This window comes from Symphalangus syndactylus, chromosome 15 (assembly GCF_028878055.3).
Source record: "Symphalangus syndactylus isolate Jambi chromosome 15, NHGRI_mSymSyn1-v2.1_pri, whole genome shotgun sequence".
Classification (NCBI taxonomy): Eukaryota; Metazoa; Chordata; class Mammalia; order Primates; family Hylobatidae; genus Symphalangus; species Symphalangus syndactylus.
Genome location: NC_072437.2, coordinates 20,990,783 through 21,004,942, shown reverse-complemented (window position 1 = coordinate 21,004,942; position 14,160 = coordinate 20,990,783). Strand labels below are relative to the sequence as shown.

The 14,160-nt window shown below is 39.6% G+C and overlaps 2 protein-coding genes across 9 annotated transcripts in view; one reads left to right on the top strand and one right to left on the bottom strand.

Moving 5' to 3' along the window:
• Nucleotides 1-14,160, top strand: part of LOC134732631 (uncharacterized) — a 472,983-nt gene that overhangs the window by 399,569 nt on the left and 59,254 nt on the right. The gene's annotated exons all lie outside the window — the stretch shown is intronic.
• The window catches only part of LOC129463457 (tripeptidyl-peptidase 2-like), a 76,453-nt gene that overhangs the window by 55,875 nt on the left and 6,418 nt on the right, over nt 1-14,160 (bottom strand). For all 8 annotated transcript variants that reach the window (XR_010115972.1, XR_010115971.1, XR_010115970.1 and 5 more), the window contains exon 2: nt 12,343-12,471. Coding sequence is in view for 5 of the 8 variants with exons in the window: in XM_063618981.1 (XP_063475051.1) it covers nt 12,343-12,471 (129 nt within the window). In the remaining 3 variants the exon portion in view is untranslated. The remainder of the gene's footprint in view (nt 1-12,342; nt 12,472-14,160) is intronic.

Here is a 14,160-nt window from a genome sequence, read left to right as displayed (position 1 = left end):
AAAAATATTACATAAGATAAAATTTCAATTCGTCAGTCACACTAGACATATTTCAAATTCTCAATAGCGACACGGCTAGTGACTACCATAATGGTTAGAGCAGAAACTGAATATTTCAAACATTTCCATTATCACAGAAAGTTCTATTGAACTGTTTTAAAGCAGGCCCTTTATTATTTGCTTACCACTCATTTTTCTAATGGCACACTGGTACTTCTTACACTTCAGCAGTTTTAGGTCTGATTAACACTTACCTTAATACTAAATGATGACTAACTGGGAGCAAGAAGGCTAGTTAAACAGGGGAGGGACATTATCACAGAAACTACAGGAACAGAAACGAAAAGGTGGTCTGGACTTTGAATCTACTGCCTTTAGCCTTTTTCAAGTAAGTCCTTCAAAAATCCAGTGAAAGCTATATCCCATCTCCCAGAAAAACACAAAAATCTGAATATAATTTCAGTGTATTCACAGATTCCCTAAACTTGTCCATGTACCCAAGATTAAGAATCACGACTTTACATGGATGACATTCCATTGAGCAGAATCTTTAAGCAGTCATTGTTTGAAAGCCACCAACCACCCAAAAAACTAAGAGTTAATGAGATTTTATGAAATATTTCTTATTCTTCACTAGGAATAAAATCTGAGGAAGAAGACACGTCAGAAGAATACAAGTCATTGGTACCAGATTGTACATTACCTGTATCCTTTCCTTGAGAGCCTTAGGATAGAAGTCATAGCCATTTTTTTATGCCAATATGGTATTTGCCTGAGGGATTTGTCCAGCTTGCAGGAATCTACAGAAAAAAAAAAGTAACCTGTTCATTCACTAAATGCTTTCCAATTCCAATGATACACTACTGAGCAAAAAAGTGTATTACTTCTACTCTAATAAGCTTAAATTGGATAAGGATGCTCATGTACGACAACAATGTGTTTCATACTCTAAGTAGTTACTTAATGTCTTTATCACTTCTTTTTTCTCATCCATAAATAATTCAATTAGAATAATACCTTTCATTTATACAATGCTTCATGGTTTAAAAAGTGCTTTCAACATACACTATCTCAATAAACTGCTAAAATCTTGTAATAATCTTTCAAACTATCTCAAAGTATTTTAAAACACTTTAAACTTCTGGTACAGCGATGCAAACAGTATGCCTAGTTTACAAATAGAGAAAGCAAAGCAGCAGAGAAATCAAATTACTTGCCGGAACAACAGGAAAGCTGAAAACTGGAACCTAGTTCTATCATGGAAACCAAAAATTCTGTACAAAGGATATGGGATTTAAAGTCAGGTAAATCTGGCTCTGAATCCAAACTCTATCACTAACTAGAAGGAAACCACAGGCTTCTACTTCTTTATCTGTAAAAGGAAGAAAATCTCTACCTTATTCTTGTGAACAACAAAGTGAACTGAGCATCAACCAACATGAATGATCAATCAAGAAAATGTAGGGTATTCATATTCTTTGCAATCCTGGAACCGTGGTCATCAGAAACAGCTTTTAAATATGAATAAATGACAAGGTTGAAACACTCAGAGCTGGTAGCCTCATCAATCCTCACTTGTGCAATATCTTTAACTCATCCTCACGTCCTTCATCCAATTACTTCCCAGGCAAAAAACTTTTGGATGAAATTTCCTCACAACTACATAGAAGAAAACAATCCTTCACAGAGCTTCAAGGAGCTATTAATACTAAATAGTGACCTTCTGGAGGCCTCTGTGTCATTAATCACTTCCAAATCAACTGCATGTCTGGAGAATGTGTAATTTCAAACATGCTGGCATACAAGCTAGCACTTTTCACTCAAAACTTAACCTTCTTTAGAGAATAGGAGTTCTGAACTTTAATGTTTTTGCAACAGCCTATGGCAAAACAATAAAGCACTGCAACAACAAAAAGGGAAGTAGTCACTAGCTTTTAAATTCTGAGTATTCACTGCTGTCCCACTACACAGGTGGCTTCGTAACCCTCGGCTAGCAGCAACTTCTTTGTACAAAGACATTACAGAAAATCATGAAATGCCAAAAGATTCAATGAAGTAACTAATTAAAATAACTGCAAAATAGAAAGGTGTTAAGTTATATTTAATCACAATTTCTTAAAAAAAATATAAAGTACAATAAAAACAATCCAATAGACATAATTTAATTATAAATGAGAATAAAGTCTGCACGGTCCATGGAACCAGATACTTCTCAAATCACAACTATGTATCTTCCTTACCACAAAGGCAGACTAGTTACAAAAATTACACCAAAAAAATCAGATAAAAGATATAATCAGGGCTATCTGATCTAACTTTAGCTGAGTTAGAGTAAAGCTAACTTTATGAGGCAATTATGAAATTTTATTTTGCATATTTGAGTATTCTACATGAACAAAGTTATTTTTTCTAAGAATAAAATCTTTACATTTGACCATTTTAGGTTGGTATCTTAAAAATGGTTCTAATTACACAGTAACTACAATGTATTAAAACTGGTTTTCATATGATACACGTAATCTTTTTAATTACCAATTACACCTCATTTCTCTGACTCTCTTAAAGACAGGATGCCTAATAAATCAAACATTTTTCTTAACGGGCCAAGTGTCATCTGAGTGTTAGGGTACCATGCAGTGAAGTCCTCTTAGAGGCTTTTTTTGCTTCCAAATGATTTCAGTCTTGCGAACCTCATCACACAGGCCAGGGCACATGCACAGTTTCCTTTGGCTGTCACTGCATCTAAGTACCATGCTGAATCTGGCCAAGTCATTTATTATGCCTGGATTTATCTTTTTTTTTTTAAAACCAAAAATATGTAAGACTAAGTGTTGATTTTTAAAATGACTTCCAGTTAAATGTGGTAAAATGAAAAAGGTATTGTGCTTCCTTCCAAAATGCTACTAAAATTAGAATAAAGGAAGTGGGGGAAGCATCCACAAACAAAGGGACAAAGAGAATACGAAAGAGACCTCAGAAGCTCACCACATTTTGAAGGGTGCTATGTGAAAAGAAGGCACTAAAAATTAGAGTGAAAATTGTGGAACACATGGTGTTGGGACAACTGGGTATTTTTACAGAAAACAGGAAACAGAACTCTTCAAACTAAGGATATAAAATCATACGCAAATCAATAAATGTAATCCAGCATATAAACAGAACCAAAGACAAAAACCACATGATTATCTCAATAGATGCAGAAAAGGCCTTTGACAAAATTCAACAACCCTTCATGCTAAAAACTCTCAATAAATTAGGTATTGATGGGACGTATCTCAAAATAATAACAGCTATCTACAACAAACCCACAGCCAATATCATACTGAATGGGCAAAAACTGGAAGCATTCCCTCTGAAAACTGGCACAAGACAGGGATGCCCTCTCTCACCGCTACTATTCAACATAGTGCTGGAAGTTCTGGCCAGAGCAATCAGGCAGGAGAAGGAAATAAAGGGTATTCAATTAGGAAAAGAGGAAGCCAAATTGTCCCTGTTTGCAGATGACATGATTGTATATCTAGAAAACCCCATTGTCTCAGCCCAAAATCTCCTTAAGCTGATTAGCAACTTCAGCGAAGTCTCAGGATACAAAATTAATGTACAAAAATCACAAGCATTCTTGTACACCAATAACAGACAAACAGAGAGCCAAATCATGAGTGAACTCCCATTCACAATTGCTTCAAAGAGAATAAAATACCTGGGAATCCAACTTACAATGGATGTGAAGGACCTCTTCAAGGAGAACTACAAACCACTGCTCAATGAAATCAAAGAGGATACAAACAAATGGAAGAACATTCCATGCTCATGGGTTGGAAGAATCAATATCGTGAAAATGGCCATACTGCCCAAGGTAATTTATAGATTCAATGCCATCCCCATCAAGCTACCAATGACTTTCTTCACAGAGTTGGAAAAAACTACTTTAAAGTTCATATGGAACCAAAAAAGAGCCCGCATCGCCAAGTCAATCCTAAGCCAAAAGAACAAAGCTGGAGGCATCACGCTACCTGACTTTAAACTATACTACAAGGCTACAGTAACCAAAACAGCATGGTACTGGTACCACAACAGAGACATAGATCAATGGAACAGAACAGAGCCCTCAGAAATGATGCCGCATAGCTACAACTATCTGATCTTTGACAAACCTGACAAAAACAAGAAATGGGGAAAGGATTCCCTATTTAATAAATGGTGCTGGGAAAACTGGCTAGCCATATGTAGAAAGCTGCAACTGGATCCCTTCCTTACACCTTATACAAAAATTAATTCAAGATGGATTAAAGACTTATATGTTAGACCTAAAACCATTAAAATCCTACAAGAAAACCTAGGCAATACCATTCAGGACATAGGCGTGGGCAAGGACTTCATGTCTAAAACACCAAAAGCAATGGCAACAAAAGCCAAAATCGACAAATGGGATCTCATTAAACTAAAGAGCTTCTGCACAGCAAAAGAAACTATCATCAGAGTGAACAGGCAACCTACACAATGGGAGAAAATTTTTGCAGCCTACTCATCTGACAAAGGGCTAATATCCAGAATCTACAATGAACTCAAACAAATTTACAAGAAAAAAACAAACAACCCCATCAAAAAGTGGGCAGAGGACATGAACAGACACTTCTCAAAAGAAGACATTTATGCAGCCAAAAAACACATGAAGAAATGCTCCTCATCACTGGCCATCAGAGAAATGCAAATCAAAACCACAGTGAGATACCATCTCACACCAGTTAGAATGGCCATCATTAAAAAATCAGGAAACAACAGGTGCTGGAGAGGATGTGGAGAAATAGGAACACTTTTACACTGTTGGTGGGACTGTAAACTAGTTCAACCATTGTGGAAGTCAGTGTGGCGATTCCTCAGGGATCTAGAACTAGAAATACCATTTGACCCAGCCATCCCATTACTGGGTATATACCCAAAGGACTATAAATCATGCTGCTATAAAGACACATGCACACGTATGTTTATTGCAGCACTATTCACAATAGCAAAGAGTTGGAACCAACCCAAATGTCCAACAACGATAGACTGGATTAAGAAAATGTGGCACATATACACCATGGAATACTATGCAGCCATAAAAAATGATGAGTTCGTATCCTTTGTAGGGACATGGATGAAACTGGAAAACATCATTCTCAGTAAACTATCGCAAGGACAAAAAACCAAACACCGCATGTTCTCACTCATAGGTGGGAATTGAACAATGAGAACTCATGGACACGGGAAGGGGAACATCACGCTCCGGGGACTGTTGTGGGGTGGGGGGAGGGGGGAGGGACAGCATTAGGAGATACACCTAATGCTAAATGACGAATTAATGGGTGCAGGAAATCAACATGGCACATGGATACATATGTAACAAACCTGCACATTGTGCACATGTACCCCAAAACCCTAAAGTATAATAAAAAAAAAAAAAAAAAAAAAAGAATTTTGGAAACATTAAAAAAAAAAAAAAAAAAATCACTTCCAGGTGAATTCTAGAACAAACAGAAGAGAAAAGCTGTGAAACTTCTTAGAAATACAGGAGAATATCTCTATGATCATGGGGTCAGAAAACACTTGTTATACACTGCTAGTGGAAATGTCTTTTTTTTTTTTTTTTTTGAGAAGGAGTCTCGCTCTGTCACTCAGGCTGGTGTGCAGTAGCGCCATATTGGCTCACTGCAACCTCTGTGATTCTCCTGTCTCAGCCTCCCTAGTAGCTGAGATTACAGACTTGCACCACCATGCCCAGCTAATTTTTGTATTTTTAGTAGAGAGGGTGTTTCGACATGTTGGTCAGGCTGGTCTCGAACTCCTGACCTCAGACGATCCAAAGTGCTTGGCCTCCCAAAGTGCGGGGATTACAGTTGTGAGCCACTGTGCCTGGCCTGGAAATGTCTTTTAATACAAACACTTGGTCAAGGAGATGTCCTGTCCAATTAAAAAACAAACAAACACGCACTTGGAAAAACTGTTTGGCATGACCTAGTGACGTATCTCCATGATTCAGCAATTCTACTCCTACGGCACACATCCTGGAGACATCCACACACGTGCACAAGATACACAAACATCACAGCAGAATGGATAGAATGTGGTAGGTGCAAACCATGGCATATTACACAGCAATGAAACTGAATAAATCACTGCTGCCAGTGACAACATGGGCAAGTCTCACGAATCTGAAATCTCACAACACCAAGGGAAAAATGATGTATGATGAAATTTTATGAAAGAAACGAGACTGTTCATGTAAAGTTCAAAACTAAACAATATATTTTATGTAGCCACACAGATGTGGTAAAACTACACACAAAAAAGCAAAGGAATGATTATCACAGAAGTTGAAATAGGCTGTGATGTAGGAGGATGCAGGAAGTTTCTGATGTATGGCAATACTCTTTATCTTGATCTGGGTGGGTACAGTGGTGTTAGCTATACTATTCATAAAACTGCATATATGTGTTTTATGTACTTTATGTATGTATATTTTACAATGAAAGGTTTTAAAGTTCTATTCACTTTCGTACTTTTATCTGCTCATGGGAGTACCACAGGCCATAAGTAGCTTACCACTGGTTTCTCAAGGAGGCCTAGGAATATCATCCTTAGAGAATGAGGCTACTGAAGTGTTCAAAGCACCTAACTAACAGTTGATCTTAAACTGACAGAAAAATAAAAGTCTGTTAGCAGTTTATGGGCTATGTGGAAAAAACAGACTATAAACATTTAATTCATTTCAAAGCATGACAGCTGGGCGCGGTGGCTCACGTCTGTAATCCCAGCACTTTGGGAGGCCGAAGTGGGTGGATCACCTGATGTCAGGAGTTCCAGACCAGCCCGGCCAGTTTGGCAAAACCCCGTCTCTACTAAAAATACAAAAAATTAGCAGGACATGGTGGCGGGCGCCTATAATCCCAGCAACGTGGGAGGCTGAGGCAGGAAAATTGCTGGAACCCAGGAGACGGAGGTTGCAGTGAGCCAAGATCATGCCACTGCACTCCAGCCTGGACGACAGAGCAAGACTCTGTCATAAATAAATAAATAAATAAATGCATGACTACATCAAAGAAACTTGAAGACTTCATTGTGCTGCTTTCCGAAAACTGTGTACTAAAGAGTTGCAGAGATGCAACTAGTCAGAATCCCAATGATTAATAATTCTTCCTTTTATTGACTACAGCAAAATATCTAAATACCTGGACATCCTTGAAAAAAAACTAAATTGAACATGTGTGTGAGTACATTTTATGGATGGATGGAGAAGAGAGTTCTAACTAAGAAGACTGGTGGAAAATTTGTATAAGAGCACTCCCACTGCCCCATCCCACATCCTGCCCAAACTTCACCAACCAAGCTGAACAGAGAAAAGCTGACCTGTCAACAAAGCAAAGAACAGGTGATATGGTTTGGCTCTGTGTCTCTACCCAAATCTCATGTCGAAATATAACCTGTTCGTGTCAGGGGAGGGACGTGGTGGGAGGTGACTGGATCATGGGAGTGGATTTCCCCCTTGTTGTTCTCGTGATGATGAATTATTACAAGATCTAATGGTTTAAAATGCATGGGGGCTGGGCACGGTGGCTCACGCTTGTAACCCCAGCACTTTGGAAGGCTGAGGCAGGTAGATCACCTGAGGTCAGGAGTCTGAGACCAGCTTGGCCAACATGGTGAAACCCTGTCTCTACTAAAAACACAAAATTAGCCGGGTTTGGTGGCAGGCACCTGTAATCCCAGCTACTCAGGAGGCTGAGGCAGGAGAATCGTTTGAATCCAGGAGGCAGAGGTTGCAGTGAGTTGAGATCACGCCATTGCACTCTAGTCTGGGCAATAAGAGTGAAACTCCATCTCAAAAAAAAAAAAAAAAAAAGCACGGCACTTCTCCCTTTGCTGGCTCTCTCTCCTGCTCAATCATGATGAGAGGACATGTCTTGTTTCCCCTTCACCTTCCACCATGATTGTAAGTCTCCTGGGACTCCCAAGTCATGCGTCCTGTTAAGCCTGTAGGACTGTGAGTCAATTAAACCTCTTTTCTTCATAAATTCCCCAGTCTCATGTAGTTCTTCATAGCAATGTGAAAAGGAACTAATACAAAAAGGATGAGACATAAAAATGAGTCTGCATGACATCACTCCAGGCCCCTTGCATGGTGTGGCTACCTGAATACCTACGGCCAGACTTCTTGCTCACTCTTCCCCTAAACCCCAGGCCAAATGGGCTAAGGACTTCTTTAAGGTAACTGGGCACCCCGATGGAAAAAAATATAGTGTATACTGATATTATGGGGGTTCCCCTAAATGTTATCATTACCCTATATTGAAATCCACCAAAAGACCCTACATAAGCAGAGGAGCTTCCAGTCACCTTTTCTTGTGCCTTGCTAAAATAAGACAGCTAGGGATGACTAGGCACCTAAACAAAATATCTAACGTAAAAAGCAGAGAACAAGAAGAGGAGACGGAGAAGGAGGAAGGAGAGGGTGAAGAAAAAGGGAGAAAGGAGAGGAGGAAGCAGAATAGGAGACTGAGAAAGGAGAACAGGAGGAAGGGGAGGGAAGAAACAATGAAATAGAAAAAAATTAAAATTTTATCTCAGAGATAAAATGTTGCATACATGGTACAAAAATATGCTCCCAGTGAACATGAAGGGGTTTTTGCAATTAAAAATAGGCAAAATTTAAAAAAATTCACACAAGGGTTACAATGTTGAGAAAATGCTGGAAATCTCTCAGGAAGGAAAAAGATAAAGGCAGTGAAGAAAAGGTGGAAAAAAATTTAAAAATTGGAGGATCAAGTCAAGAGATCCAATGTTCAATTAACAGGAGTTCCAGAAAAAAACAGCAAAACAACGGAGAAGAGGTTACCTAAGAGAAAATGCAAAAAAATTTCTTGGAAATAAAGGACCTGAGAATTAAACTCTCTTCTTCCACATATTAATTCTACAAGTAAAGACTAAGACTAGAAAAAAAAAATCAAGAAATAAAAAATATTAGCATGTTATTTTAAGCTGAAGAGAATTTAATGTATTAATGTACTGTTGAAGTAGAAAACAGTAGGGGAGAGGTGGGACAGGATTTAACTCTTTTTGTTAGAAGCCTTGTAAAAATATTTGTCTTTTTAAACTATTAAGACATACTGAACACAATTAAAAAATAAGTTTAAAAACCCACAATGACGGGCTGAGAATACTTAATGGTAGAGCTAAAGAAATACATCACCAAGCTGAGAAAAGACAAACCTTATAATTTTTTTGACTTTATTTAATAGCAATATATATGGTACATATATAATTTTACCTTTGAACACTAGTGATATTATTAGTTCATGTGGTTTATCTAAAGCAGGGATTACTGCAGCTATTTAAAAATAAATGAGGCCAGGCATGGTGGCTCATGCCTATAATACCAGCACTTTGGGAGGCCGAGGCGGGTGGATCACTTGAGGTCAGGAGTTTGAGACCAGCCTGGCCAACATGGCAAAATTCCATCTCTACTAAAAATACAAAAAAAAAATCAGCCAACTGTCGTGGCACATGCCTGTAATCCCAGCTACTCGGGAGGCTGAGGCAGAAGAATCACTTAAATACAGGAAGCAGAGGTTGAGGTGAGCCGAGATTGCGCCACTGTACTTCAACCTGGGTGACAGAGTAAGACTCCATCTCAAAATTAATATAAATAAATAAATGATTGAGTAATACTTTATATGGCTCTAAGCCTGCAGGACTTACTAGGAATTCTCTCTAGTTTCTCAGAGTACCATAACCCACAGGAATCCCAAGTTTCCCTTTGAAACATATTCCAATAACAAGGTTGACTTGGGGGAAGACAGGCCAAACTCTAGAGTAATTCAGATGGCTGAGCATTTCTAATCCGAAAATCTGAAATGCTCCATTGACCATTTCCTTTGAGTGTCATGTTGGCACTCAGAAAGTTCTGGATTTTGGAGCATTTCGGATTTTGGATTAGGGAGGCTCAACTAGTATATTCAGTGCAAATATTCCAAAATCTGAAACCTAAAACACTTCTGGTCCCGAGCGTTTCAGATAAGGGATTCTCAACCCGCACCGTAAACTGGATGACTCTTGACAATTGAAACTTATTTTTTCATAGTTCTAGGGACTGGAAGCTCAGCATCAGGGTGCCAGCATGGTTGGGCGTAGGTGAAAGTCCTCTTCCTGGCTTACAGAGGCCACCTTCTTGCTGTGTCCTCATATGCCCTAGAAGGAGCTTGCTCTAGAGAGAGCTCTCTGATGTCTCTTCTGATAAGGGTACTAATCCTATCCTGAGGGGACACATACTTATAACCTCATCTAACCCTAAATATCTCCCAAAGGCCCAACTTTCAAATACCATCACACTGAGGGATAAGGCTTCAATGTTTGAATTTTGGCAGGGGATGGGACACAGATAATCAGTTCATAACACACGGAAAAAGAAGTATAACCTGGATTATTAATGGCTGCCATCTGCCCATGACAGGCAGATTTCTAAGAACACCCAAGTCCCTCCCCTAAGTGAAGGCAGGACCTGTGAATATAATGAGATGTCACTCCCATGATTACGTTATGGTATGTAACGAAGGTGAAGGGATTTTGCAGATGCAATTAAGGACTCTGAGCAAATCAAAAGGGAGATGATTCTCAGTGGGCCTGAACTAATCAGGTGAGTTCTTTAAAAGAAAGACTGGGGTCATCGCCAAGGTCAGAGATTCTCTTACTGGCCTTGAAGAAGCAAGCTACCACGAGTTTTACAGTTGCAATGAAATGAATTTTTCCAACAATCATGTAAACTTGGAAAAGAAGCCTGAGCCTCAGATGAGCCTTTAACCTTGACTGCAGTCTTGTGAGACTCTGAGCAGAGACCCACAAAAAGCCATGCCTGGACTCCTACCCCATGGAATCAGTGATATAATAAATACAGAAATACACAAGGTTTTAGGCGGCTAAGTCTGTGGTGCTTTTTTACACGGCACAGAAAGTCAATATGCTGCCACAAAAAGCTTATTTAAAAGACAAGGCCTAAGAAGAATTCAGACAGATGGTAAAAGGTGGGAAAAGCTAACTACATAATCATAATTTTATACACCAAACTGATGCTGCTTAAGAGTACAGGATCACAAATTCTTCTCATCCTTCATGCTCCTTAGCTCATGAGCTCCTCTGTGCTTGCTTTATGATTATTTTTTATGTTTAGCTTACCCAGGCCTTTCTACCAAGGACATAGAATAAGACAAAGCTGGTAGGCCAGGTGCCCTGGCTCACGCCTGTAATCCCAGCACTTTGGGAGGCTGAGACAGGCAGATCACAAGGTCAAGAGTTCGAGACCAGCCTAGCCAAAATGGTGAAACCCTGTCTCTACTAATAATACAAAGATTAGCTGGATGTGGTGGCGGGTGCCTGTAATCCCAGCTAACTGGGAGGCTGAGGCAGGAGAATTGCTAGAACCCGGGAGGCAGAGGTTGCAGCGAGCCAAGATTGTACCACTGCACTCTAGCCTGAGCAACGGAGCAAGACTCTATGTCTCAAAAAAGAAAGAAAAAAAGAAGTTTAAAAAAAAAAAAAAAAAAAAAAGACAAAGCCTGCCACTTAACAGCTACTATAACCTAAGTATTTCTTCATGGTCATGTTCACTGGGAATACTATGAAGGGACAGCAAAAGATGAACGCAAAGCTATGATGTGGTTACTTTCTCTATCTTTGTATTCAAAACATAAAATTTGGCAAGCTCACTGAAAAATACGGCCCAATTCTAAGTACCTCATCAAACAACAAAATAATGGCTTCTTCTAAGACAGCCTCTATGATTCACTTCTTCTGAAATCCCTTCCCCTTAAGCGTGTGCTAGATTTATTAACTCACTTCCAATGAGCTGAATATAGTGGTCCCTTCCAAGGTCACTTTTATAAAAAGCCTGTGGCTTTCATCATGGGGACTCTCTCGGCTCACTCCCCCAGGGAAGGTGCTGCCACGTACTGCAGCACTGTGGAGAGGCCCAATGCCAAGGAGCTAAGGCCTGCCAGTGACCCTCCAGTAGGCTTGGAAACAAACTTCCCCTTCCTCTCCCAAGCTGAGCCTTCAGCTGAAGTCACAGCCATGGCAACCTCCAGGGCGACTGTGAACTACAGGAACCCCGTTAAGCCACACCCAGATTCCTGACTCACAGAAACTCCGAGGTAATAAATATTTGTCATTTTAAACCAGGAGGTTCTGAGGTAATCTGATATATGGCAATGGATAACTAATACCACCACAAAATGTAAGGTAAAAACATTAGATGCTTTGAGGCAAGAGTAAAAAAAAAAAAAAAAAATTCAAAAAGAAGACAAAAGGTCTCACCTTAAGCACTCTTCCTGAAAGGCCAACAATTTCACCATCCTTTGGTTCTACTTCCGTAGCAGTATTCACATCGCCACTTCCTGTTGTATCAATGATATCAACGATTTTTGGTTTTCCATCAGTTGTAACCTGAAAATTAAGAAAAATAAAATATGAATGGTAGACTTTAGGTTTTTATTCCTAAAGAGAACAATGCAAATCCACATATATATGTGTGTGTATATACAAAATCTACATTCACTTAAAAAGGAGAACTGAATTGTTTTAAGCCAAAAGCCTGAACAAATGCTAGTAAGAAAATTTAATCGTGGAAACACTACAGAATCCTTCAAGTGGTTTCATATATTCAATTAACAAATATTTACTGAGCATTTACTATAGACCACACCCTATTTTAGGTGCTGGGGATATGGCAGTGATTCATACACAAAAATCCCTGACGATCTTATAGCGAGAAAGCAGTTCAGTTAATAACAAAGTGAAATAAAAAACATGTCAGATGTGCTATCACACTGGGTATTAGGAAAAAAAAAAAAAGAACATGTCAGGTGGTGAAAATTAACTATGGAGAAAAATTAAGCAGAGAAAGGAGACGGTTAGTGTGGGGTTTTCAATATAAGTTTGGCTGGTCAAGGAAGGCCTTGCTGAGATGGTAACATTTGAGAAAAGATCTAAAGATGGTGAGCTGTGGGCTGGACAAGTTTAGAGCTTTAGGGAGAAAAATGTTTAGTAATAATGGTACCATTTAATGGCACCATTATTGGATGCCACACTAGCCACTCAAACGCAACGAAGTTCAAGCTTAACATGCCCCCCGCCACCTGATTTTCTCCAAGCTTTGCCAACCCAGGAATCCCCACGCCCAGCTGTTCACGCCAGCAACTTAACAATCCTCCTCTGATTCTTTACTTCAGTTCACTCCTCACAGCGAAGCTAACAGGAAATCCTGTTAATTCTTTGTCTAGAAGATAGCTCAAATCCATCACATTTTCACTACCACTATCCTAACTTTCCAAACCACCACCATCTCTTGCCTCCATGAAGTGAATCACCTCCTAAGTGGTCCCTCAGTTTCCACTCTTGGCCCCATCAAAAGTAATACAGGCTGAGTGTCCCTAACCTGAAAATTCCAAATGCTCCAAAATCATCGACATGAAGTTCAAAGGACATGTTCATTGGAGACTTTCAAATTTGTGATACTCAACCTGTATTAAAACAAGCTGTATTTTATCAGTCCTCTCCTTTAAGCCCATCAATGTATTCATGGAGCACTCAGAATACTCGCATAGAAAGCCTCGCACCATCTGACCCCTGCCAACCCGTTACTCAGGAGTCTAACCACGCCAACCTCCTTTCAATTCCTGAAACATGCCAAACTTTTTCCTGCCTCATGACTTTTTAAACAGGTTCCTTCTGCCTAGAATTCTTTATCTCTTCAGTTGTTCCACAGGATTCCAACTTCTTTCAGTTTTCTATTAAAGTCCCTCCTGCAGAAAGGCCTCCTCGATGACCTGCTTTAAGTAGCTGCCATCCTAAACTGGATTATTTTTTCTCACTGTACCTCATTTCCGTCACAGAACATAATTCTATTTCTTTTTTTTTTTTTTTTTTTTTTTTGAGACGGAGTCTGGCTCTGTCGCCCAGGCAGGAGTGCAGTGGCGCAATCTCGGCTCACTGCAAGCTCCGCCTCCCGGGTTCACGCCATTCTCCTGCCTCAGCCTCTCCGAGTAGCTGGGACTACAGGCGCCCGCCACCACGCCCGGCTAATTTTTTTTGTATTTTTTAGTAGAGACGGGGTTTCACCATGGTCTCGATCTC